Below are 24,799 nucleotides of genomic sequence, written 5' to 3' on the forward strand. Positions count from 1 at the left end.
GTTGGGGACGGACCGGGGTGGGGCCACAGCGCGCGGTGCGTGCGCGCTGATTGGCCCGTGCCCGTTCCCGCCCCGTGTGGCCCAGGCCCCGCCCCGTAAGGCCCAGGCCCCGCCCCTTCCCTCGCCCGCCGCGGACCCTCACGGCGCTGGCGCAGCGATGGCGCAGGCCGTGGAGCGCACTGACGAGCTGGTCCGCGAGTACCTGCTTTTCCGCGGCTTCACGTACACACTGCGGCAGCTGGACGCCGAGATCAAGGCGGACAAGGAGAAAGGATTCCGGGTGAGAGGCCGGCGGGCGCGGCGTGGGCAGAGGCGGCCCGGAGGGAGCCCGGAGCAGGCTCCTCTCCAGCACTGCCCTCCGGGGCGGGAGCGGCGCTGTCACCGCGCTGGGGGGACCTTCCACCTCAGCGCCTCGGGCCCTCGCTTGACAGATGAGGAACTGAGGCCCTGAGAGGGGACATGACTTGTCTGAAGTTGCCCAGCGAGTCAGGAGCATCGCCGAGGCTGGAGCCCAGGATGTCCTCACTCCTGGTCCAGGGCTCCGTCCTCCATCCCAGCCTTCTAGCAGGTGCTAGCTGTCCAGTCGTTGGCCAGGATGGAAGTGAGGTTTTAGGAGAAGCCAAGGCCGGGTAGATGGTGGAGTTTTGGCAACACAAATATTCTGTAGTTAGTTTCCGATGGCATTGGGAGCAAAGGAGTCTGCAGCCCAAAATGTTAGCTGGGTTTAGGTATCTGCCGTGTTTATTTCAAATGGCCTTGTCAGTGATTCATTGGCAATTTTGCTTCAGCAGCAGAGGAAGACCTCGATGCACATTTTAATGCATTATGCTTCCCCTGCTAAGACATGATTTTCTGTTGAGAAGTTGTTGCAATTTATACGGGTGTGATTTGCGTGTATGTTTGCTGACTTCGATTGGTGTGGGCAGGTGAATTGAGCGAGGCTGTGCACTAGCAGCAAGAGAGCTGGAGGGGAGCTGGGAGACCTTAGCTACTTAGTGGTGAAAGGCAAACATTTCAGCTCTCCCGGTCTCAGTGTCCGGATCTGTAAGACCGGGGTGTTGGATCGGTATTAGTAGCCAAAACATTTTCCAGATTGGTTGGAACAGTCTGGTGTGATTGCTCTTCACAAGGAGGTGATTTCTTTGGCTGACACTCTCAGAAGCTGCAAGGACCCCCGTCAGTGCATCTCACTATGAGCCCTGAAATCCTGGAATGGTGGGGCTGGTGGAGGATCATGGAGATTGTCTCGCTCTTTTTATATTTTTTGAAATCTTTGGCAACTGAGAGCAGAGAGTTGAAGTGACATTGCCAAGCTGGTTAAGTAAGTCAGAGGCAGATCTAAGACCTGGCCCCAGATCTCCTGCTTCCTGAATCAGCATTTTTACACCTGAAATTTCTAAGCTTGCTAGAGGGTCACACTACGTATCTGACATGAGAAAATAACTTCAAAGCTATTACATTAATATGTTTTGAAAGGTTTATAGGTTGCTAAATTTAAAAAAAAAATTTTCTTTAACACCCAGAAGCCACAGCAAGAGGAAAAAACTGTGTTAACTCTGGGGAGTGGGGAGAATTCCCTTTTGTCCTTCACCATCTTCTCCATCCCCTCTTTTTCTCACCAGGTGGACAAAATTGTGGACCAGCTGCAGCAGTTAATGCAGGTGTATGACTTGGCTGCTCTGCGGGATTATTGGAGCTACTTGGAGCGCCGGCTCTTTAGCCGTTTGGAGGACATGTATAGACCCACCATCAACAAGCTGAAAACCAGCCTGTTCCGCTTTTATCTCGTCTACACAATCCAGGTGCTTACTGGTTCAGCGATTCCTTAGTAGAGTGAGTTCTTTAATCCAGAAATAGATTTCCTTTTCACCCCCAGGGAGGACTTTTTATGTTACTCTGAGAAAGGGTGGAACAGTCACAGTACAAATTATTTATGACTGTTTTCCTACTTTTTTTTTCCCCTTCTCATCTGTGGATCATCTGACTTGCCTTCCTCATTCCTATTTCCCCTCTTGTTTTAAGCACGTAAGCCTGAGTGGTGTGTTAAAGAATATAAGTGGTTGGGTTAAAGTTTGACTAATAAAGATTATAGCTAACCTGGGGGAATAAGTCACTTAGGTTATTTGAGAATCAACTAGGAATTAATTTTTAGGGTTGCATCTATCCCCAGGACTTCAGTTTAAACCAGCTTCTTTGAAATTACAAGGAACATGAGGTAAGACTGATGATTGCCTTTATTTTATGGAGTTTGCAGATCGCATTTGGCCACTTACCTAGTAGCAGGCCGATAGCCGAAGGCTCTCTGTTGTGCAGTGGTGAAGAATCTTACCTCTGGCCTCCTGTCTCTTCTCTCTCCCAACCACCTCCTCTGTGTCTTGGCAGACAAACAGAAATGACAAGGCTCAGGAGTTCTTTGCAAAGCAGGCCACGGAGCTCCAGAACCAAGCCGAGTGGAAGGATTGGTTTGTCCTGCCCTTCCTGCCGTCCCCAGACACCAACCCCATCTTTGCTACCTACTTTTCTCGACAGTGGGCCGACACCTTCATTGTGTCTCTACACAACTTCCTGAGCGTCCTGTTTCAGTGCATGCATATCCTTTCAGCTGCCTGGGGCTGTGGGCCCAGTCTGAGGCATCCAGACAGCGTGATCAGTGGCTGCTGCTCTTGTTGCAATCATTTCTTCTACAAAATGCCCCAGGATCATGGTCCTGTGTCATGTGGAGGGGGCTGGACAGAGCGTGGTTGTTTTTGTCCGTAGGCCAGGGAATCATAAATCTTAGTTCTCACGCTCTGCTGCTTAAGTAATAGCTGACATGCATCGTAGCAGTGGGTGCTAGTGCCGGGCTCAGAGAGGACTGAGGGCCTCTCTGCAGATACGGCGGTTGGTAGGCAGCTGCTTCTTGGTGAAACCAGCCATCCATGAGGGCCCCCTGTCTGTGCCCCCCACCAGGATATCACTTGCCTTTGTTGGGACTTGGTTGCAGGTGAAAACACTTGTTGGGCTAGAACTTCCTCCCTCTGTTAGTGTTTGGGTAGCTCTCTCTGGCAGTGACCTCAGTGTCCCTCAACTTGCCAGAAAACAGAGCAGCTTTAAGAACATGTGTGTGGTTATTTAAGAGAGAATGTAAATCGTTGACAGCCTGCCATATTTACCGTTATGTCATGGAAAGCCTGAGATCCCAAGGCCGGGACGTCATCCATTGCTCATGCTCTCTAGGCTGGAATTCTAGGGGAAGAGAAGGGAGTCTGGTTTGAATGGGGCTGCCTGGCAAGTCACTGATAAATGGGGCGTTGTGGGGGCCCACCCGTGGGCGGGCACTTTGGCCTCTGGGAGGAACATCTGGTGGAGGTAGGAAAGGTGCCCTTTCCTTTTGGTTATGGCAGAATGTGAATTCTGCTCTTGCCAGCTTTGCCTTTTTCTTGCCCTGCTGCTGCCCTTCATCCTGAGGGCTTTCAAGTGAAACCAGTGGGGAGCTCAGCCTGGAGCTGGTTATGGCACAACCACATGAGCTCTCCAGGGGAATTGAAAATGTCACTGCCGGTCTTTTCAGTGCAAGACAGTGCCCTGCAAACTAGGTCATGCACATCCAAGCCACAGTTCCCTTCCCCAGTACTGAGGCCCTGCCTGCTTTGTGTTCCTTCTGACTGAAGCTGAGGTGGCTGGGAAAGACTGACAGCCTGGCCTGCATCTGGGATGTTCACGGGGTGACATGTGTCCGTACAGTCTGCAGAAAGCTTTCTCAGACGTCTGAACCTTTGCCGGGGAGAGGTTCAACCCGGGGCAGGGAAAGCCGAGAGGCCGATCCTTCTGTCCAGCTGGTAGAGCAGCTGGCCGTATAGGCTGCTAGGCCGCTCTTTGCTGAATGTCACTAAAGCCTAGACTGGCTGTGAAGCCCCCTGGGTACTGCTCTTTGCTGCTGGTATTGGGGAGAACGCACTCTGGGTTGGATTCATGTCCTCTCTGTGGGCTAGCCAGGCAGATTGTCATGTGTTTGTGAGTTTGTGTGAATGACGTCAGGCCAGGCCTGGCCTCAAGGGAGAGACTGTTTCATAAAGCTGTGAAGAGCCCACGGCCCCGAGTCTGTACTCCACATACCCCCGCGTCTCCTGTTCAGGGGTAATGCTGCCATATCGAGAGTTCGGGAAGGACTCTGCAGCGTTTCGCAGGCAGGCTTATCCTTTAACTCTGTGCACCAGTTCCCGTGATCCTGAACTTCGATGCCGAGTGCCAGAGGACCAACCAGGTTCAAGAAGAAAATGAAATTCTGCGCCAAAAGGTGGGTTCTGAACACGCCCGCGCCTTGGGAAGGACTTCTGCTTTTCATGTGTGAAATTAGGTAGTGGCCCTGGAAGGCTGATTAAATGCAGGAAAGCACCGGTCTTGGGTGAAAGTGAGTCACCAGAAAGCTGGAGACTTGGGGGCTATAGCAATCTGTGAAAACCAGAGGTGAGGTTCATATTTTAAGGCGTGTGTATAACACAAACAACGTAGTAACAGTAATGAACTTCTAAGAGGGAAAAGCCTGTATGCATCCATGCCACCTGGCAACTCTCCTGTTTTCATGTCTGTTTTGTGCCCCCAGTCCTTTTCCACACATAGCCACATCTGTACTGCTTACAACGCAGATATAATGTAACTCTGCTCAGCTCTGTTTCTCTAGTTTGGTAAAAAGGTAGAGGCTGGGGACCCACATTTGCCTTTACATTTTGCCTGGGGAATCTTTATGTGTCCTTGAAATTAAGATGTCTTCAGAAAAAGGAAGATTTTTCAGAAAAAGGAAGGTGATAAACTGTTTAGGTTTGGGGGTTTAAGATTCTTGAGTTTTGGGTGTGTGTGTATAATTTTCTTTAGGCTAGTAATAGTCCAAAATGCGGAACTTCATTTCAAAAAATTTTTCCATGAGCGTTCCAAAGTCTGATTTTATAGATTCCCAAGAGCAAAGCAGGATTGGGTAGAGGGCAGAGTTGTTTTTCTCAGTGAATTCAGGAGGAAGCAACTCCAATGATAAAAGGGAAGCGAGTCAAATGATAAAAAGAAAAAAAAAAAGGTGTTTGTATAGCTAACGGTTTTTAGTTTCTCACCTCACTATGGTCAAGTCATAGCAGACACTTGCCTGTTTTTCGGCTCTGTAGTGAGACGGGCTCCCTGAGGCTGAGGGCCAGTGGTCTTTTGAGCCGGTGAGGTTGGGTATTGGATGTGAAATGTCTGATCTTCCCCAGTGAGGGAAAGTGAGGAGAGATCACTGATTAACTCGGCCCCTTCCTGCGTAGCTTTTTGCATTGCAAGCCGAAATCCACCGACTAAAGAAGGAGGAGCAACAGCCAGAAGAGGAACAGGCCTCCATCCAGCACAAGTTGCCTCCTTATGTCTCCAACATGGACCGTCTGGGGGACTCGGACCTGTGAGTGTGTGCCTCGCCTCACAGTTGGGAGGGACGTGCCCCCTCCCCGCTCTGTGCCCTGTGCTCTCACCATGGCCGCCCTGCTCCTGGAGACGCAGTCTCCTGGCACTCACTGTGCTTGCTTCCTCGCTTTCTGAGTAAGGTCCCCTGGCCTTTGAGGTCCTCCAGGTGTTGCTCCCCAGGCCCCAGCCTCTGAGCCAGCCCAGAGGGAGGGCGACCTCCACAGCTCTGCCAGGGGCCGGCCCGTCTAGGGGTGCACAGCCTGGGTACATACTCATAAGTACAGCCACTGTCCTAAAGCGTGGGCAACTTTTGTGCATTGCAAGTAGCACCTCACGGTCAAAAAGCTTGTCACCTGCTGGGTGGATGGGTGCTCCCCTGTGAGGGTTTGAAGAGGGAGGCAGATTGTGGGAGACGTGTTTGAGTGACCTTAGAAAAACAGCCAGCTGCACAGAAGACCCAGTTGATAATGCTAATAGTAGCAGTTGAAGAAATGGAGGCACAGAGAGGTCACAGTGAGTGAGGGAGTGAGTGGTGAGTCAGAGGCAAACCCAGATAGATTCCAGCCCTGCACACGGCCACGTCCCACACCAGGTGAAACTGCTCTGCTTTCTGAGCTAGTGCTGTCTGATGGGAATAAAATGCAAGCCAAAATGTAATTAAAAATGTTTAGTGACTATGTTAAAAAAAAAGTGAAAAGGAACAGGTGAAGTTAATTTTAACGATGTATTTTACTTAGCCCAGTATATCCAGATCATCGTTCCGCACATGTAATGAATATAAACAAAGTCTTTTGAGATACTTGACACTTCTCATGCTGAGTCTTGAATTCCAGTGTGTATGGCAGCACACTGTGACTTGGTCTCACCACATTTCAGATGCTCAGCTGCGCGTGTGGCCCGTGGCTATTGGCCAGCAGAGCTCTGAGCTTGACCAGGCCCTCACAGGAGAGCCAGACAGGCTGCCAGAGGAGAAATGAGAATAGTGCCGTCTTCAAGCCCGGGCGTGTGAACCTGGCGGAAGCCTTGCAGCTCTGCTCCAGCTTCTCCCAGGTCCCCTCCTTTCAGCCCTGTGACTTTGTGTTGTGTCTGCTTGTGCAGAGTCATGATTTGCAGCCAGAGGAACACTTCCCTCTCCCAGTCACCTCGCGTGGGCTTCCTGTCCTCACTGCTGCCCCAGAGTAAGAAGAGCCCCTCAAGGTTGTCACCTGCCCAGGGTCCCCCTCAGGCTCAGAGCTCAGCCAAGAAAGAGTCCATCAGCAGTCAGGTAAGCGCCAAGGTTCGCCTGCCTTTCTAACTCTTGCCTCTGACATCTGACTGGCCTTCCAGAGCTGCTTGTCAAGTGGATACTTGTTTGCCCTGCCCTCAGGACTGGCTGCTCTCGTTTGCTGGAGAGAGCCGCAGTTCACGTCTCGTTCCTTGTCTTCCTCCTTCCCTGCCTTTCACCTTGCAGACAAGTGGTGGCTCTGCAGGATGAGAATATAAGTAAGAGTAGAGTGGAAGGACTGGGGGAATGGGGGGAAGTCCACGTAATGTGTTCTCTACGCAGCCTCCATCCTCCCCTCTGCTGGAACTGCGCGTGTGGCCGGCAGCCTGACACAGGAGGCAGATGCATGTGTGCCAGCCACGGGTAGTGCCAGGTCTCAGACCCAGGTCTAACCCAGAGGGACTTCTCTTCTCCCTCAGCTCGCTGCCACTCTGGCCACTGCCTGTGCCCCTGTGCCAGCTCTCAGGAGCCCGAGACGCTCGGCAGGTGAAGGGGTAGATGGCAGTGAGAGGAAGTGTGCTGTGAAAGGTCCCTCCCCGTTTCTCAGAGAGTTCCTCTGTACTCAGGAGGGCTTCTGAGTGTAATGTGGTGACTCAGGCATTCTGGAATTTTGAAATTTGGGTGATATAAAATAGTGTGTAGATAAAGAGCAAATTAGAGTTACTTCTGAATCAGTCTGTTTCTTTTACAAGTTGGGATTTACTGATTCTGCAAAGGAGTTTCACTGTTAGAGACGCTTGCAGAATTTCTTGGATACCAGCTTATGTTCACAACTGGTGAGGGTCCCAGTGAGTTCCGCCATCTCAGAGACGGTCAGGACTCATGGCTGTCAGAAATGCCTGCCAGAGTGAACGTTCACCAGACCCAGCGTTACACTGTATTGCTCTCCCTTAATATACTTGTATTAGTTACAGGTAAAGTAAGTCAGCATAGTCTCTGCGTATCCTGCCACCCTGGGCTTGAGACAAAGTGGCATGTGATGGAGCAGTTTGGGGCTGCTGACTGCATCAGGAAGGCAGGGGTCTGCCCCCGACTGCCAGCGGGACATAGGGGCTCTTAGCATTGGGGTTCAGTATCGTAGTTGGAACGTAGGCGCTGATCAGGACCCCGGGTGGGAAAGAGCAGGGGCTTCAGACTCAGGCAGCTGTGCTGTCAGCTCGGGCTCCTGGCGTACGGTGTCGTTCTTGCTCAGGCTTCCACTCTCTCCAGGCTGTGGGGAGGATCATGGATAACAGTGTTTACTCCCTTGGGGAGAATTGACTGAGCTGATGGAAGAGCCCTTGGTATATGCCCGGCAGAGTATCAGGCCCAGTACATTTCAGTAGCAGGAGCTGTTTGTGAAGGTCCTGGCCTGCGTGGGTCCCCGAGTCAGTTCTGAGCCCCACGATGCCAGCCGTGCAAAAGGACTATACCCTCAGCACCCATGAGTCAAAAATCAATCGTAGTTGCTCTGACGACTGTTTCTGTGAACTTCAAACCTTAACATTGGAATTCCAGTTCTGTGGAATGTGGCCGAGTACGTTGTACTGTTTCCTTTTACCGCGCAATATTTTATAAGCGTAATGGATGATGTAGGGGAATGTTAGGTCCCTTGGAATCTGCATGAAATTATGCAATTCAGTTGTATTAATTTAAAATGAAAACACAGAGACGGGTTCTTTGGGATGAAGCTTGTGGCCTTGCTCTTTGTGTGTTCCAGCACGACGTGTTATATGGTGAGGTCGAAGTGGGCTAGGGAATTTTGTGTGAAGTTCATGTTCAAGAGATGAGGGTAAGAGTGTGTGATTTACAGCAAACATTCTTTACTTTGCCTCTGCAATGCAGACAAACAAAGTTTGGGTCACCCTGTGGCATGTTAACAGAGCAAAGGTAGCCCTCTTTCTGTTTCCTAAATGGAGACCACAAATATCTACAACCTGAAAAACCCAGTGGTTGAGTCACTTGTTTTTATTTTTATCAACTTATTAAGTAGACTTATCATTGATGTTTCAATTCTAAAAATAACCAGTATATTTGAGGTTCAAAAAAAAATCACAGAATTTTAGAGTTGGAAGGAAATTTAAAGGTCACCAGGCCCACCCTCCTATTGAGTAGAGGAGATGTCCTATGATTGATTGCCTCCTGTGATGGGGAGCTCACTGCTTGTCAATGTGGGAACATTTATCTTTTAGAAAGCTGTTGGTGGAAACCTCTCTATAAGTTGTATTCACTGATACTGGCCTTGCCTTCTGGAGCTATAGAGAATAAGGCTTGTTTTAGGACAACCCTTCCTATCTCTTCCACACTAAGCACTCCCCACAAATTTCCATCACATCAGCGTTTTGCCCCCTTGTGATTGGTTACTGTAACCATTGTCATTATTACTGAAATGTTCATAGCATTGTAGATGGCAAAATAGATGGTGGTATTCTTTCCATGCTTTCAATCTGAATCTGGAGGCAAAAGAAAAAAAGACATACCTGGAAGTAGCTGAAAAACCACAATTCCCAGGCTCCTCTGGGATCTCTGTTCCAGTAGCCCCTGAGGGCACCTCAGCACCAGGCTCACCCAGCCTGCACTTTACTCCCTCCTTCCCTCCAGCCGTAATTCCACGCCTTCCACACCCACTCAGTAAGCTCCAGGACTGCAAGTGGGAATTAACCTTATTGTAGTGATACCCTCTCATTGGCTGCGATGTAAATTGAAGCATCCACAAATTTCTGTATTTGTAACTCTTCTATTATCAAATTACCTCCTAGCTACTGAGACATCAGTAGTAAGAACAGCTGCCCTTGGGGCTGTTTCCATGGGTGTTAGCAGGATGGGGAAAAGGGAGTCTACTTGCTTGTCCTTCATTCTGTAATTTCTGTGTTATGAGGGCCTGTCTTCTGGGTGGCTTTATTTTGCTTCAGGGGACACCAAATTGCTGGAACACCAAATTCCTGCCCCATTTGGATGACTACCTGGCAAGCTCTATCAAGGCCACTGAAAATTAATTTATATTCTTCTCCAGAGTGAGAAGGGAGGAGGTCATTGATAAAATATCGCTTAAAATATCTCTTCTCACTTGGAGGAGACAGGTAGATTATGATAAAATATGACTGGATGTAATATGGACCATTGCAATGTTATATATGAATCCAGTAGTGAAGATTTTTATAGTTTGCTCTTAAAATAAAACTTTTCAGTTACTGGTTATGTTTTCAAGATGGTCAAAGCACCAAGAGAGGGGCCTTGTCTTGGTTATGTGATTCAGCTTCAGGATTATGACATTTCTTACCTTTCCTGCTCAGTGTCACATTCTTCCATATACGCCCTTCATGTATTGCTTTCTTCAAGTTTCTCAGAGCGTGGGGCTTGCTGTCAGATCTGGATGCGAATTTCAGGTCTTTCAAGTTATACCTGTACAGAGCAAGTAACCAACTCTCTAAGCCCCAGTGCCTCATGTTAAAATAATGTTCTCATCTTTAAGGGAATGTTTGTCAAGTTTTCAGAGTGGTGCTTGGATACGGTAAACCTTCAATGAGTAATATGTATTGGTGCTGTTATTGTTATTGTTTTTGTTGGTTTTCTTCTTAGATTGTTTCTTTTATCTTGACTAAGATAAGCCCTACTTCTCCTAAAGTAAGCCAGCATTCTGTGAATCAAGTACTTGCTTTAGAAGAAACATCTGTTATGAGCATAAGTAGGTATCCCTGGAGGTTGCTTCAGTCAGAAAAACAAAAATCACAAATACCCTGTAGGTCAGCCAGAGTTAGGCACCAGTCCTTTAGAATTTCTTTTCCTAACTATTCACAGGGCTCCAGGGTCCGAAGGAATCCGTGTTAATCATCTTAAATTGTTTAGTGTTAACATAACAAATAACAGGAGAGAAACTAGAGAGTGGCCAAGGAGACTTGGGGGAAGTTTCTTCTCGATTTAGGTCTTGCATATAAATGGCTTGGGAGGAGGTTGGTCTCAAATCTGAGTGGCTGTTTGCATCCATAGTCCTTTGCTGAGTGTGAAAGTGCGGGGGCTTTTTTGACCATCACTATTTGTGGGGAGAAGATCAGAAAAAGAGATCCCAGCCAGATAATCTTGAATGGTGATGAGGTGGCAGCTCCTTTTAAAAAGGCTCTAGATTAAGAATCTTCTCTCCGTGGGGGTGCGGTGGGGATTACTGAATTTATTTGCTATACATTGGTTGACTTTATCACTCTTGTTATGAAAAGGAACCAGAAGATGCCAGTTTCTTTTCTGTGCAATTCATCTTGCTCAAAGGTCCTTGGCTTTCCGACACTTTCTGTTAAGCCTTTCTGGTTACCCAGGAATCATTTCCAAGTACCTCGATATTTGTTAACATTAGCCAGCTTAGTCATACATTTGTCCCAAAACTAGAGAGGGTATTCTGTTCCTTTTTCCCTCCAGAGAGGTGATTGGATGTTGCGTACATATTTTTTTGCATTGCCCAAACATGTTATTGTGACTTGTAAATGTATAGAACACCTAGAGTAGGGCCTGACTGCCTCATACTCATTGCTTAATAAGCACTGATCTCCTCCTTGATTAAAGTTAATTGTTCAGATTAGGTCGAGGAGATGCACGCATACCTACCTCCAGGTGATATTTACCGCAGGCTGAGAAGTGCTGGCCGCCTGGCCTCTCTTGACGGGGGGAGTTGAGGACGGACTGGAGGTCCAGCCTGCTTATGTTTCACCCTTGACTTTGCCCACCAGGCGAGACAGTGACATTTTAACTACGTGCTCAGCATGGCCAGGGAGCAGGCTTACCCAGCAGCTGTTGGGTACACAGGCTGCTCCCTGGCGGCTGCTCCCCGCCTGGCCCAGGTGTCGTGGCACGGGCACAGACAGAAGAGACTTTTCACAGCCCGGTGTCTCATCCTCCAGACGGCTAAGGCAAAGGACCTGGCGTGCGGGCCCAAGGACGGAAAGAGCCTGTTCAGCGGGCTGGCCACGGGCGAGCCCAGCTGGTCCCAGCACCGGCACCGGCGCCTGCAGGATCACGGCAAGGAGAGGAAGGAGCTTCTGTCTCTGACGTTGCAGGTACGGCCTGTCCTCAGCGTCCCACGTGGCTGCGTGGGGGGCTGCTAGAGACAATGCGGGGTGCAGGGCCCGTGCACTGTGGTGGCTTTGTTCATGTTTTGCTTGGCTCTTTGGGCCCTCTTCCTGATATAGCACTTTTCTAAATAGAGGCCATAAAGTGCCAACTGCAAATGTTCCCACAAGCTGAGTTCTGTGATTCATCTTGCATACTGCGTCCTTCCCTTAGGATAACTCTGCTTACAGCAGGCTGAGAAGTGCTGGCCGCCTGGCCTCTCTTGACGGGGGGAGTTGAGGACGGACTGGAGGTCCAGCCTGCTTGTGTTTCACCCTTGACTTTGTCAGCATCTCTCTGGTTGGCAGGACAGAGAGCTGTGGCCCTTGGTTTAACCCAGAATCCCCCAGGCTTGCTTGATCGCCGGATCCCTTTCTCCTGCACCCCCTGAGACCCATCTCCTGGCACTGCTGCCCCGAGGGCCACATGCCCACACACTGTCATGCTGTGACCCAGGCTCTTGCCACGTTGAGCCCTGGGACTCCCCTCACTGCTGAATGTGGCTCAGGGTCTGCTCTTCCCGGTAAGCTGCCCCACTTCCGTCAAATACTCCGACTGAAGGCCAAAGCCCACGGCATGTACTGCCTGAGTCCCTGCCTGTCACCTTGTTGACCGTCTCTCCTAACTGGAGCTACTTGCCTGTGTTAAAGGCATTGCTGCTGACTCCCAGCCCTGTGCTGGTTCCCGTCTGGTAGTCATGGACCCCTAAGGCTCCAGTCGTACAGGACTGAAGACACACCTGCTCTCAGCCACTCCCAGAAGGCACCTCTCTGAGCCTGGACGGCTGCCGTCCTCTGTTATGTACTTACTTATTTTCCTGTAGAACTGCCCTTCCTGTGATACCTAGGAGTGCTTAGGGGAGCCTCAGGGGTGGTAGAGAGCATCTGCTGCTGCCCCCGGCTTGGGTTGTACCTGGGTGAGCAGGTGGCTATCGGGTGGCCAGCACTCAGTGCACCAGGAGGCAGAGGCCAGGGCAGCCGCAGAGCCCTGGGGCGGCAGGGTGGTGGGCTGCCCTCCGGCACCCGGCCTTGCTCTGGCTCTGCTGCTGTCCTTGGGCCTCTATCTTCATGCCCGGCCAGTTGCCTCAGTCTCTTGGTCCCCCCTTCCCGAGATGCTGGTTGGCGTGCAGTGTACTGGTGAGGGGCCAGGCTTACCCCCGAATGACTTGGCTTCACAGCCAAGCCCTATCCTTACCAGCTCTTGGCCTTGGGCAAATTATTTAACTTCAGCTTTCAGTTTTAGTTTCCACAGCTATAAAGTGGGGTTAATAATAGGATCCCAGATGGGTTTGGCGAGGATTAAATGAATCGGTCATATTCACACACTGACGGATTCTCGTTATGATAAGCCTGGCTTGTCAGGGCCGCGTGTCCTGAGTCCCGTCAGCTGCCAGGCCGGGGCACCCACGGCCCACTGCCCCCTCAGCAGGGCTCATGGCAAGAGCAAGGTCTCCAGGAAGGGGCCATCAGCGCAGCAGGTGCCGCCTCTCCTGGGGGAACTGGGGGCTGCTCTCGCCGCTCAGAGCTCTTCCTTCTAGAACCGCCCTCAGTGCGCTTCAGACTGGTGTCCAGGGTGTCATGCGGTGTGTCCCCGGATATGACGAATGGCTGGGCCCACTGCACACCTGTCACAGCTGATGTATACCGCTTTGCTTGGCCCAGGGTGCAGAGAAGAAGCCTGATGCTAGTGGCCCGGAGGCAGAGCCCTGCCCCGAGCTCCACGCGGAGGCACTAGAGACACTGACGCGAGCCACCACAGCGGGCCCCGAGGGTGGAGGGGTCCACCCCGAGCAGCCATTCATTGTGCTGGGGCAGGAGGAGTATGGGGAACACCACTCGTCCATCATGCACTGCAGGTGGGTGCGGCCAGGGGCCCAGCACGGAGAGCGCTGACTGGATGGGTGGCTGGGCTCCCTGGGACGCCTGGGTGTTCAGGCCGTGTGTGTGAGGGGGTAGCAGGCAGGGTGTGTGGAAAGTGGGTTGGTCCCCAAAGGCCATGGTCATCCCTCAAGAACCAGAGGAGGGCTGGACAGCTGCGAAGGGCTGGGGAGTCCTGCTTGGAGCTACCACTGGCCCCGTTAGCCCCTGTCTGAGGGGTAGGAACACTCAGTTACCTTTTATTTGAACTGCAAAGCTCATTCAATTTCAATTTGCTTTATGTTGGTACTTTTAGGTAAATATTTATGATTTACAAGTTTTGACTTACTCATGAGAAGAAGAAACCCTCACGGGGTGTAATGTTCAGAGCATAGCTGGGGGCCTTGCTTTGCCGCCCTGGAGGCTGTGGAGCCAGCAGGCTCCCGGTCTCCAGGCTGCGTGCATCCGAGGTGCCTCTTGCCCGTTGTTCTGTGCCCGGTGTTCACCGCAGGGCTCGGTACGTGATAGGTGCTTCGTAAGTCGTCCTGGGACAAATGAAGGAATGAATATTTCTAGAAATAGTCCACACCCATCACTGGAGTGTAGGCATGTAGGGATTATTTTTTAAAACAGTCGGAAAGTCAGAAAAGCCATCATCTGAATTAGCTGAAGAGGATGCCAGACGAAGGCAAGGATGCTAACAGCTTCCCTCTTTCCTTCACCTTAGAGTGGACTGTTCGGGGAGGAGGGTCGCCAGCTTAGACGTGGACGGGGTCATCAAAGTGTGGTCCTTTAACCCCATCATGCAGACCAAAGCGTCCTCCATTTCCAAGTCTCCGCTGCTCTCTTTAGAATGGGCCACAAAGCGGGACAGGCTGGTGAGTAATGTCTCGCCTCGCTGCTTGGTCTGCAGTCTGTGACGAGTTCCTCAGGGCTCCCTACCAGCTCTGACACCCCAGGCTGAGCGGAGGCAGCCAAGCCAGACTCCCTTCCTCTCTCTCTCTCATTGGGCATTCGGGGACCACACATCCAGGACTGTCCCTAGGACTGTCCCTATAGGCTCCTGTTTGGGGGCCGCAGGGAGCTTACTGGACTAACAAGCGTTGAGATGGGACTGCGGTGTGACCTGGAGAACACCCTCCAGTCAGATGGCGGAGGGCTTCTTCCTGTGTGTGGCGGTCTGGCTTGCTGTTCCTTCTGGTTGTGGAGAGACTGGCCTGCTTCCTGTTCTCCCCCATCTGCTTGTCAAATGTCCTCATTTCTAACAACCCACCACGCACATGCCCAGCTGCCCCTTCCTACTGCTAACGCCACTCCCTGGGTCAGGCCCAGGGGAAGCAGCTGAGACTGGTGGGGGATGGGGCCTTATTTTGTGATTCCCACAGGTCTGCTTGCCTCCAGGAATAGTACAGTGTTCTTTTTCCTTCTGGACTTTAATATTTGAGAGAGGCTTTGTAGTGAAGGAGGTCAAGTTGATTTGTAGTTTTTTCTTTCATTATATTCCATTTTGAGAGATCCTAGCAGGTAGCCTCAGGGGCAAGGCTTGTTTGTGACTACTTTTGACAACTGTAGGCCTTATCCTTATGGTATTAGGGTCTCAGGGTGTCCCCTGTACCGGTGTTAATTTGCAAACTGCATGCTGAGGTTGTAATATAGGTGGTATTCCTGGGGGATACCCTCAGACGTGCATCGGCGCTTTCTCCTGGCAGCACTTATTATCTTTCAAGCTTTTCACAAAATAAGTCACAGGCTCCTGAAGGCAAGGATAGCTTCTGGAGGCTTGTACAGGCCTGGAGCTAGAGCTGTGCCCAGGACACACAAGTAGGGCCGTCCTCAGGCCCCGTGACCAGCTGGGGCCGGAACCCAGGAGGTGGTGTGAGTAGATGGGGAGCAAGAAGGAAAGTTTGAAACAGCTGGGATTTAAACCTGACAGAAAAGGAGGCAGGAACAGAGGATGTCATAACTACCTGGATAAGTGGAGGGGGCCTCCCCCCTGCAGCTTGCCCAGACCTGTGCATCACAGGAGTGCGCCCGACCAGCCTGACCCTGCGCTGTTTGTTCTTCGCATCTCCCGCCCCTTCTCATCCCAGCTCTTACTGGGCAGTGGTGTGGGGACAGTGCGCCTTTATGACACGGAAGCCAAGAAGAATCTCTGTGAAATCAACATCAACGATGACATGCCCAGGTGAGCTGGAGGCCACGCCCCTCAATGTGCTCTGTGGGGCCTGGGCCTGGCTGAGCCTTTGGCCCATCTCCAGCAGCACGACCCAGCCTCAGAGCCAGCCTCTTCCTTCCTCTGCGGGCGGGCGGGCGGGCGGAGTGCTGACCCACCCGTGACCCACGTGTGTTGCAGGATCCTGTCTCTTGCGTGCAGCCCCAATGGGGCCTCTTTCGTCTGTTCGGCTGCAGCCCCAAGCCTCCCTTCCCAGGTGGACTTCTCGGCCCCGGACATCTGCAGCAAGGGCAGTAACCAGGTTCCTGGGAAGCTGCTGCTGTGGGACACGAAAACCATGAAGCAACAGGTCTGGCCCTGCCCCATGGGTGTCCCTGGGGCTGGTCACACTCCCGGGAGGGCACACAGCCTACGCTCCCCTCTGTTTCTGAGCCTCTTCCCTCTCTCTGCGGTGCTGTCCGCAGATTTATATTTGTGAGGAAACTTCAAAGTTTAAGTATCAAAAAGTAGTAAGTAATACTTCAGCTGGGCAGATTGCTAGCAACTTAACTCATTCAGAATTGTACCATAAGTTCAGCAGTCACACAGAGCCTACTAGATAGAGGGCCCTCATGGCTTATTTTTAAAGTTTTTTAAACTTAATTTTTTTAAGACTTTTTTTTTTTTTTTGGAGCAGTTTTAGGTTCACAGCAAAATTGAGAGGAAGGTACAGAGATTCCCCATGTCCCCCTACAGCCCTCCTGCCACACAGGCGCAGCCTCCCCCACCATCAGCAGCCCCCGCCAGAGGGGCCCATTTGTTACCATGGATGAACCTACACTGACACGTCATTGTCACCCAGAGTCCATAGTTTCCATTAGGGTCCAGTCTTAGTGTTGTACATTCTGTGGGTTTGGACAGGTGTGTAGTGACATGTACCCACCATGAGGGAATCATACAGGGTAATTTCACTGCCCTGAAAATCCTCCGTGCTCCCTCTGCTCATGCGCCGAACCTCAGCCCCTGGCAACTGCGGCTCTTTGTGCTGCCCCCATAGTGGTGCTTTTTCCAAAATGTCATCAAGTTGAAATCATCCAGCCTTTTCAGATTGGCTTCTTTCACTTCGTTTTGTGCGTCCAAGCGGTTTACTTTTTAGGTGGCAACTGGAGTCTCCTTCTGCTTCCCTGTTTACTTAGAATTGCATAAAAAGTAGAGCAGCAGCTAGAGGTAGTGAGGACACATCCATATTCTTAAGAAGTGACAGCCATGTGAAAGCTGATGATTCCCTGGGGAATCAGGAACTGAGGACCTGTTCCCACCCAGAACAGAAATAGATGCTTGCAGCTATGGCCCTAAGCCCGAGGGAGTTTAAATGATGTTTAAACTCACCTGTTTAAAGGGCAGTGATGTTTCTTATCAAAGTCAGTTTTGGTGCTCGAAAGCGGTGTGGCCTGCATGTTGGACAGATGGTTTCCTGATGTCCCTGGACACTTGCAGGGTCCCTGTCTTACAGGTGGGCTGTGTTCCAGATGTTCAGTTTGCATCTGCCTGTATCAGTGGTGTTTATTGTAAATGGTGTTTATTCCCATTTGGAAGTCGCATGGATATCTCACACCTATCGGGGCCACACCTGAATTCTTGACCACCACGCGCTGCCACATCTGTCCCCCTCTCTAGTTCTCATCTTGGCAAATGTGTCTCCCTGAGGAACTGGGTACCTTTCTGGGCCCACCCTTCGTCCTCACCATACACAGTCGGTCCATGAGCAAACATTGTCAGTTTCACTTCCAAAATGGGTTTCCAGTCTGACCACTTCTCTGCATTTCCAGGGGCACACTGAGCCCTGCTTTTTAGTGCCCCTGAGCTGGGCACATAGGAGGGCAGGACCTCCTATGGCGCCATCTTCCCACCCACCCATTCTTCCCACCACCACCCGGGGGACAGGCAGACACTGTAGCACCTACATGCCTTCCTGCTCTTCCAGGTGTCCTGTCCATATTCCTGAGAGGCTCCCCGTGTTCTGCCCCTCCCCAGACTCCTGGTACTTCCTCCCTCCTCATCCTGCAGCCCCAGGCCCTTCCTGCAGGCTGACTCCTCTCTAGAAGGTTCTGATCGCACTCTGTCTGGCAAACATCTGTCTCCAGCATCACTTAGACACAGTTTTTTAAGGCTTTATGCAGTGCAGTTTAATAAGGTCCTTCTGACTGTGATTTGTAATTTTATGTTTATTTAAAAATGTTTAATTAAATATTGAATACATACAAAAGAATATTGAAATCGTAGGTGTATGGTGTAATGAGAAGAAAAGCCGTAAAATGAGCACCTATGTACCATCGCAGTTTTTATTTATTCATTTTCTGCTCTCACAGTTTGAACATAGAACAATTACCAGTCCTTTTTATGCTCTTGTGTGCCCCTCCCTAATCTCAGTCTCCTTCCCCCGTTCAGACGAATTTGTGTTGAATTTTGGTTTATTATTTAAACATTACATTTTTAAATGTGTGTATTTTTTTTTTTTTTTTGTCTAGCTCCAGTTCTCCCTGGATCCAGAACCCATTGCTATCAATTGCACAGCCTTCAATCACAACGGGAACCTGCTGGTCACAGGGGCGGCTGACGGTGTCATCCGGCTGTTTGGTAAGCAAGTGGGTCATGGCAGTCCTGGGTCCCTCCTTAAATGTCCCAGGGAAGACAGCTGGATTTTTGCCAGCTGGACTAGAGGCAAAATTCTAATTCAGGACTCTAACAGAACTTAACTTTGGTCAGAGTCTGCTGTTTCCAAATCCCTCGGATCACCTTGCACATACATGATCAGTGCCGATGGGTGTGAGAGGGAGGGTGGAGCTCAGCAGTCTTTCCGTCTTGAGCTGTTCCCTCTGAGTCCTCGTCGTCTGAGTGACTCCAAGGGGACATGTGTGGGGAATGCCGTCCTGTCCTCCCGGTGCGGCCGTAAGAACGTTAGAACACATGTGTCAGAATCATCCGGCATGCCGTTTCAAGGTCCCCCTGCCAGGCCTGTCCCAAGACATCTGGTGTCAGAGGGCCTGGGATGTTGCTAGGGACTTATCTTCAGCAGCTGCCCCCGGCGGGAAGTTACAGAGGCCGCCTAGGAAGGACTGTGTGTCCTCCTAGACGTGTGGACTCCCAGGGCCCGGGTGGGAATCTCAGCAGCGTCTCCTTGCCTTAGACATGCAGCAGCATGAGTGCGCGATGAGCTGGAAGGCCCACTGCGGGGAGGTCTGCTCTGTGGAGTTCAGCTACGACGAGAATGCGGTGTACAGCATCGGCGAGGACGGGAAGGTAGGTGGGGGCAGGACTTAGGTCAGGAACTTCCCTCCTCTGGCCTAGGCATCTGAGAGTCGAGAGAGCAGCAGAAAAGCCTGATGCGCTGGCTTTCCATCCTGGCCGTGCCGTGTGCTAGCTCTGTGACCTTGGGCCTCTTCATGCCTCAGTTTTGTCATCTGTAAAATAGGGATAATAAGAGTAACCAAGCTCAGGATCTTTGTGAGGTTTCGATGAGTTCAGTGGGAGCTGGCTATTCTTACGAAACGGGAATACCCGAATTCTTCCCCCTTGTTGTGGCAGAAATGACTCATCCCACTGTGCATGGAGCAGTGGGGTCTGCATTCGGGGCCTTGGTGAGCTTGGTCACTGGGTGGTCACAGCATGGACATGTGGAGTTTGCTGGGGGGCTGGGGACAGCTTCCCAGAGGCAGTATGTACAGGCCTGAGCAGAGTCAAGAAGTGTGAAAAGGAAAGTGGCGGGGAGAAAAGTAAAAATAAGTGCCCCTTGTAGGTTTTCTGGAAGGATCTTTGGAAAGGGAGCTGGGGGTGGGGTAGGCAGAGTTGGGAGAAAGACTTGCTTTTCATGTATACCCTCCTGTACCTTTTGGGTTTTACACTATTTACCTGTATTGTCCATTTGAAAACAATAATTATAAAATAGATTCTTCATTTGAAAACTATGGGAAGGGACTTGTAAATTGAGGCCTGACTTTCTATTTATTTGGGTGGGATTCTCAGTGATGAGGTAGTGACAGCCAGGTCGCCATCCCTGGGCTCGGCGAAAGGACTATATACACTACAGTACGTGAAGCTAAGTACGTAACTACATCGCTCATGCTCAGTTGATTGCAGTGCTGAGAAACTGGAAGTATATTTGGAATTTGTCCATTCTACTTTGTTCCTAAGTCAGAAAATCTAGTTGGGTTCTAACCCTAATAACAACAACAACAACAACAGTAGCTTGAAGCATTCGCCCGCCTCAGAGACGGGAATCCACGCAAAGTCAGTTGCCCGCCCTTTTCCTCTCCTGGGGTCAGGCCAGAGAGAACGTTCAGACTTTGATGTGAGGTTGCTGACTCTTTTTCCAGAATTTCTTCCCTAAAAAAAATGCTTAAGTGGTGTTGGGAAGAGACGGGACTGGGGGTCATCCCATTACCTTTCCTGGTGGCCTGTGGACCCATCACCCTGCTCCGAAGGCCGTCCCGCTCCTGCTCTCAGGCCAGCCCCGTTGAGAGAACACTCTGGTTGTGCTTTGTGGTTGCAGTTCATCCAGTGGAACATCCACAAGAGTGGCCTGAAGGTGTCTGAGTATGGCCTCCCTGCGGACGCCACGGGGCCCTTCGTACTCTCTGGTTACAGTGGCTACAAGCAAGTTCAGGTTCCCCGGGGCCGGCTCTTTGCTTTTGACTCGGAGGGAAATTACATGCTGACATGTTCTGCCACCGGGGGTGTCATCTACAAGGTACCTGGAGGGTGTCGTGGTGGGCAGGGAGCTTCTTCACTGGAGGGCTGGGCCCGGCTGGGCACAGGCCTTGGTCCCTGTCCCAGACTGCAGGGCCATGGAGAAGCCCGGAGCCCCTGGCTGCAGCCCAGGCCAGGGGCTGATTCTCAGCTCAGGGAGAGCAGGCAGGAGCGGGGGAAGAGCGTGCCGCTCCGTCCTCCTCTCCTTGTCCATTCGCTGTCATGTGATAAGACTCTGCCCATTTTCTGTCTCTGTTCCTTGGCAATCATACGTATTATAGAAATAGGGAAAAGGATTAGAAAGTGTGTAGGTTTGGGGGAACATGCCCCCAAAAGGTAAATGCTTACGTGGTCTTAATTGCTCTAATCTGGTATAGATTTATTATTGGCAGTTCGGTGGGTCAAGGACGTTCCAACCCATGACAGACAGAAATCTGGGGGTGGGATTTGTCAAACCACGAGGTAAGCTGTCCACTTAGTTATGTCCCTCCGTTTATCTGTGTGTTTTAATTCTCATGTCAGAGCTTCTCTGGCTCATGTACCTTTTCTGTTTAATTGTATGAAATTATAAACGTCTTCGATTTTACTATAATAGTATCATCAGCTAGACAAGGGATGAGGATTTGTTTTTTAAGCTGAGCGTGTATTTCTGGTACCACGTGAATTTAGTTCTTAGCCTCAGTGTTCACTCTTTGCCCGATGGTGGTGCTCAGTCTTTAGGTATAAAGAGTATGGGGGTGGGGGGGATATTCTCTGCCTGGGGGCTCTCTGCGCTCTCGGTGGTGGCTTGTCTGTCAGCAGACAGCACGTGATTTGGACAGCAGTTGTATGCAGTTCACACAACACCCAGAAAGTGCGATCCTGCTTTCCTGGTGCTCACAGTCAGGAAGATACACGAGCACCAGCAGTGAGGCAGTGCAGGGTTAGGGTTCTGGGCAGAGAAAGGGGTCCTCAGGAAGACCCCTGGGGGGCGGTCTATGGATCTGAGGCCTCTGCAGGAGGAGTTGGGGGGATGAGGAAAAGGCAGGCCTTGGTGGGGTGAGCGGAAAAGGGGGTTTGGGCGTGGGAAGGTAGGAACCTTCTAGGCTGTTGACCCCGGATGGTGGCCCTGGGAAATCCAGGGTTACTTTCAGTAGGCTGCTCTTTTCCACACATTGTGGTACTTTGGGTGGCTTTTGCCCTGCCCTTAAAAATGAGCTCCATAATTTCTTCTAATTGCCACTGGGAAATACTGCAAAGAGCTTTCTGTTTACAAGTCTAATTTTATTTTATTATTTAAAAATTGAGGTTCAGACAGGCTATATACTTTGCTCTCTGTGTGATTTTATGTGTTGTGTGTATGTATATATATTTTATATTTAATCATGCAGCCTTTGTCATTTGTCATGATCAGTTTATATTATTTGCAGTCAGATATGCTCTGTAACCGATTAATGGGTTGAAAGATTTTCCTCTGTATAATTTTTTAAATGCCAGTAATGGGGTCTAATTACTTAATGGAATATAGTGAACTTCAGATCCCATTTTTACAATCTGTAAACAATTTATGATTTTTTTTTTTTATTGGGCAATATTGGGGAACACTGTGTTTCTCCAGGGAGTTGTCCTTCAATCTAGTTGTGGAGGGCACAGCTCAGCTCCAGGTCCAGTTGCCATTTTTCTAGTTGCAGGGGGCGCAGTCCACCATCCCATGTGGGAATTGAACCGGCAACCTTGTTGTTGAGAGCTCGCGCTCTAACCAACTGAGCCATCTGGCCGCCCCAACAGTTTATGATTTTTAATGATGTTTTCCCCACGAAGACCCATGGGGGCCTCTTGCTCACGAGGTTATCTGTGTCTGGGTGGATCATTATTCAGTCCGCTCCTGGTTTCCCTTTCCTCATTACCTCCTGACTCCGCACACCTGTGTGAGCCCTGGCTGGCAGGTGCTGGTGGGACAGAGGACAGACACGCTTGTACAGTGATCGAGGGCCTGCTGGTGCCAGCGTGTTCTGGGTGCTGCTGGGTGGCCACATTGCAGAAGTTGACCAAGATCCTGCCCTCCTGCAGCTGGCATCCCCTGGGGGAGCAGACCTAGAACAAAGAAGCAGTTATGTGATCTAATGCCCAGGAGCGGTGATGTCGCTGGAAGAGAGCGGTGGGCAGTGAGGGGGCACTGGGCCACAGCAAGTTAAAGGTGGCTGAGAAAATTCTCTGTCTGGAGCCTTTCAGGGACTTGTTTTCCTTCCACTTAAGGGGAAGGAGTAATTGTAGTCGGGATAATGAAGGCATTTCCTGGTACGAGAAATTAAACTGAGACTTTCTGGAAAGGTGGGCATGTGTACCTGGGCACAGCCTCGGGTTGGGGTGGCAGCTCCAAGGCTCCAGATGGTTTGGTGGATAAAGCAGCTATGTTTGTGAACAGTACCTGCTCACGCCGCCTCCTCTCTCCTGTCCTCTTGCAGCTGGGCAGGGATGAGAAGGTCCTGGAGAGCTGCTTGAGCCTGGGCGGCCACCGAGCCCCTGTGGTCACTGTGGACTGGAGCACAGCCATGGACTGTGGGACCTGCCTCACTGCCTCCATGGACGGCAAGATCAAGCTGACCACCCTCCTGGCCCATAAAGTCTGATGGGACCCGCCCCAAGGGACATACCGGAAGCAATATTACCCTGGGGGGGAGGGGGGAGAGACGGGACATGAAGACGGGACATGAAGGCAGGACGCTCCACTTCTGGCTCCCTGCCAGTACAGGGAGTCTTCAGGGGAAGGCTGTTTGGGGACTTGGGGCTCAGTCCAGCTGCAGTGACAGGAACGGGAGCCACGTGGGGACCAGCCTGCTGGGCTGTGCCAGAAGCTCGCTCCAGACAGCAGGAGGAAAGCTCAGGAAGCAGAAGCATTGTGGTGGCTACTCTGTTGGCCCAGCAGAGACTGACAGTATTTTGTGTATATTGGATCAGTTTTTTGTTTAAAAGAATGGCCTTGTGGTTCCCTGGTGTCTCTTTCTGGAATGTGTGTGTGCAGCAGAGCATCTCCCGTCACCCTTTGCCCTGTGACGGACGGCCCGGGTCCCCCACCCCAGCTCTCCCCTAGCCAGCCACAGGGCTGAGCACGTCGGAGGTTTGCTTGTTGCTTTGCGTAGAAGGAGGACGTCCTCTCTCCTTCCATTCCACTGGCTAACTAAGGTTTGTGCTGTTCCTGTGTCTTCAGGCTCCTGTCAGAAGGCTGTAGTGTTCCATCTCTTCCCTGAGAGTCAGTGGCGCTTCTCAGGACGAGGGCGGGGTCTGAGGCTCCTTATCCTGGCAGTGCCTCTATGGCTGTGGTTTCTCAGTACCTGTGTCATTGGATCTCCTCCCATTCTTTCAATTTTCCATCCTTGAGGTTGAACAGAGGTGGCCACCAGCGCCCTCTGCTGGTCAGTGGCCAGAGGCCTGGAGCACGTCGGCCAAGTGCTGGGGCTGGAACTTGGGGTTCAGGCCATCCCCACGGTGTCCTGCCCATGGACTGCCCTCTGCTTTCTGACTGGGGTGGGACCTTGAAGAGGCAGATGCTCTCGCGAGGTGAGCAGGAACAGGAGAACGGCTCCCCTTTTCCCACTTGCGTTTCCATCTGGGGCAGGGAGGCACAGTCTCTGCCGTTCAGCCTCGTGGTGGGATTTCAGTCAGGGGCGGCCTATTATCAGGCTTCTCGGAGTAGTCAGTATAGAGTCTCTTTGGGCTCCAGCCCAGTTCTGGGGTGCAGCTCTGGAGTGGGGTACTTCCAGGTAAACTACCTTTGGAAAATCATGAAGAAATTGGTACTATACATTCTATTCTGCTGGAAGTTGGGGCGGGGCGGGGGGTAAAGAAGGGAGGTATTTCTGTGGTTCAATTACGAGCAAACACCAGAGACTTAGTCATAAGCAGTTACATATTTTTACCCATTTGTATCCTGGTAATTCTCTGTTCAAATGAAGAGAACCAAGACTTTTCCATATATAATTTTTTTCCATTTTCTGCATTAAAACAGCAACCTTATTTATCTCCCCCAATGATTCTCTAGGGCATTTAAAAAATGGTCACCTGGGGGGTGGCATGTTAGCTCAGTTGGTTAGAGCGTGGTGCTAATAATACCAAGCTTGCCGGTTCGATCCCCACATGGGTCACTGTGAGCTGTGCCCTCCTTAAAAAAAAACAATAAAGTGAACTACCAGGCTGTCATTCTCATTAGAAAAACAAAGGGAGTAACTTATTAAAACAGACTTCCTTTAAAAAGAAAAAAGTGGTCATGTGTTTCACTTCAGTGAGAGAATTCATTGTTTAACGTTTCTTCAAAGTTTTTTCTCAGTT

The 24,799-nt window shown here is 50.9% G+C and overlaps 1 protein-coding gene across 2 annotated transcripts; it reads left to right on the forward strand.

Moving 5' to 3' along the window:
• The first annotated feature begins 103 nt into the window (after nt 1-103).
• On the forward strand, nt 104-23,462 carry WDR91 (WD repeat domain 91). Of its 2 annotated transcripts, none has more exons than XM_074315339.2 (15): nt 104-280; nt 1,623-1,802; nt 2,383-2,589; nt 4,193-4,276; nt 5,271-5,401; nt 6,502-6,667; nt 11,533-11,688; nt 13,402-13,595; nt 14,324-14,474; nt 15,687-15,781; nt 15,950-16,118; nt 18,277-18,385; nt 18,936-19,048; nt 20,298-20,495; nt 22,939-23,462. In XM_074315339.2, the coding sequence occupies exons 1-15, from the start codon at nt 158-160 to the stop codon at nt 23,101-23,103; spliced, it is 2,241 nt and encodes a 746-aa protein (XP_074171440.2). In that variant the 5' UTR covers nt 104-157; the 3' UTR covers nt 23,104-23,462. The 2 variants fall into 2 exon arrangements, with proteins under 2 accessions (XP_074171440.2, XP_074171441.2); XM_074315340.2 differs by lacking the exon at nt 104-280 and adding an exon at nt 365-568.
• The last annotated feature ends 1,337 nt before the right edge of the window (nt 23,463-24,799 follow it).

This window comes from Rhinolophus sinicus, chromosome 8 (genome assembly GCF_057876585.1).
Source record: "Rhinolophus sinicus isolate RSI-liver-muscle chromosome 8, RSI-T2T, whole genome shotgun sequence".
Taxonomy (NCBI): Eukaryota; Metazoa; Chordata; class Mammalia; order Chiroptera; family Rhinolophidae; genus Rhinolophus; species Rhinolophus sinicus.

Bases quoted from the DNA above. Each gene is read 5' to 3' on its own strand.
- WDR91 (XM_074315339.2), top strand. From the start codon at position 158: ATGGCGCAGGCCGTGGAGCGCACTGACGAGCTGGTCCGCGAGTACCTG. The intron at 2,590-4,192 runs CATATCCTTTCA...TAACTCTGTGCA, and splicing joins GCGTCCTGTTTCAGTGCATG to CCAGTTCCCGTGATCCTGAA. The intron at 20,496-22,938 runs GTACCTGGAGGG...GTCCTCTTGCAG, and splicing joins CCGGGGGTGTCATCTACAAG to CTGGGCAGGGATGAGAAGGT.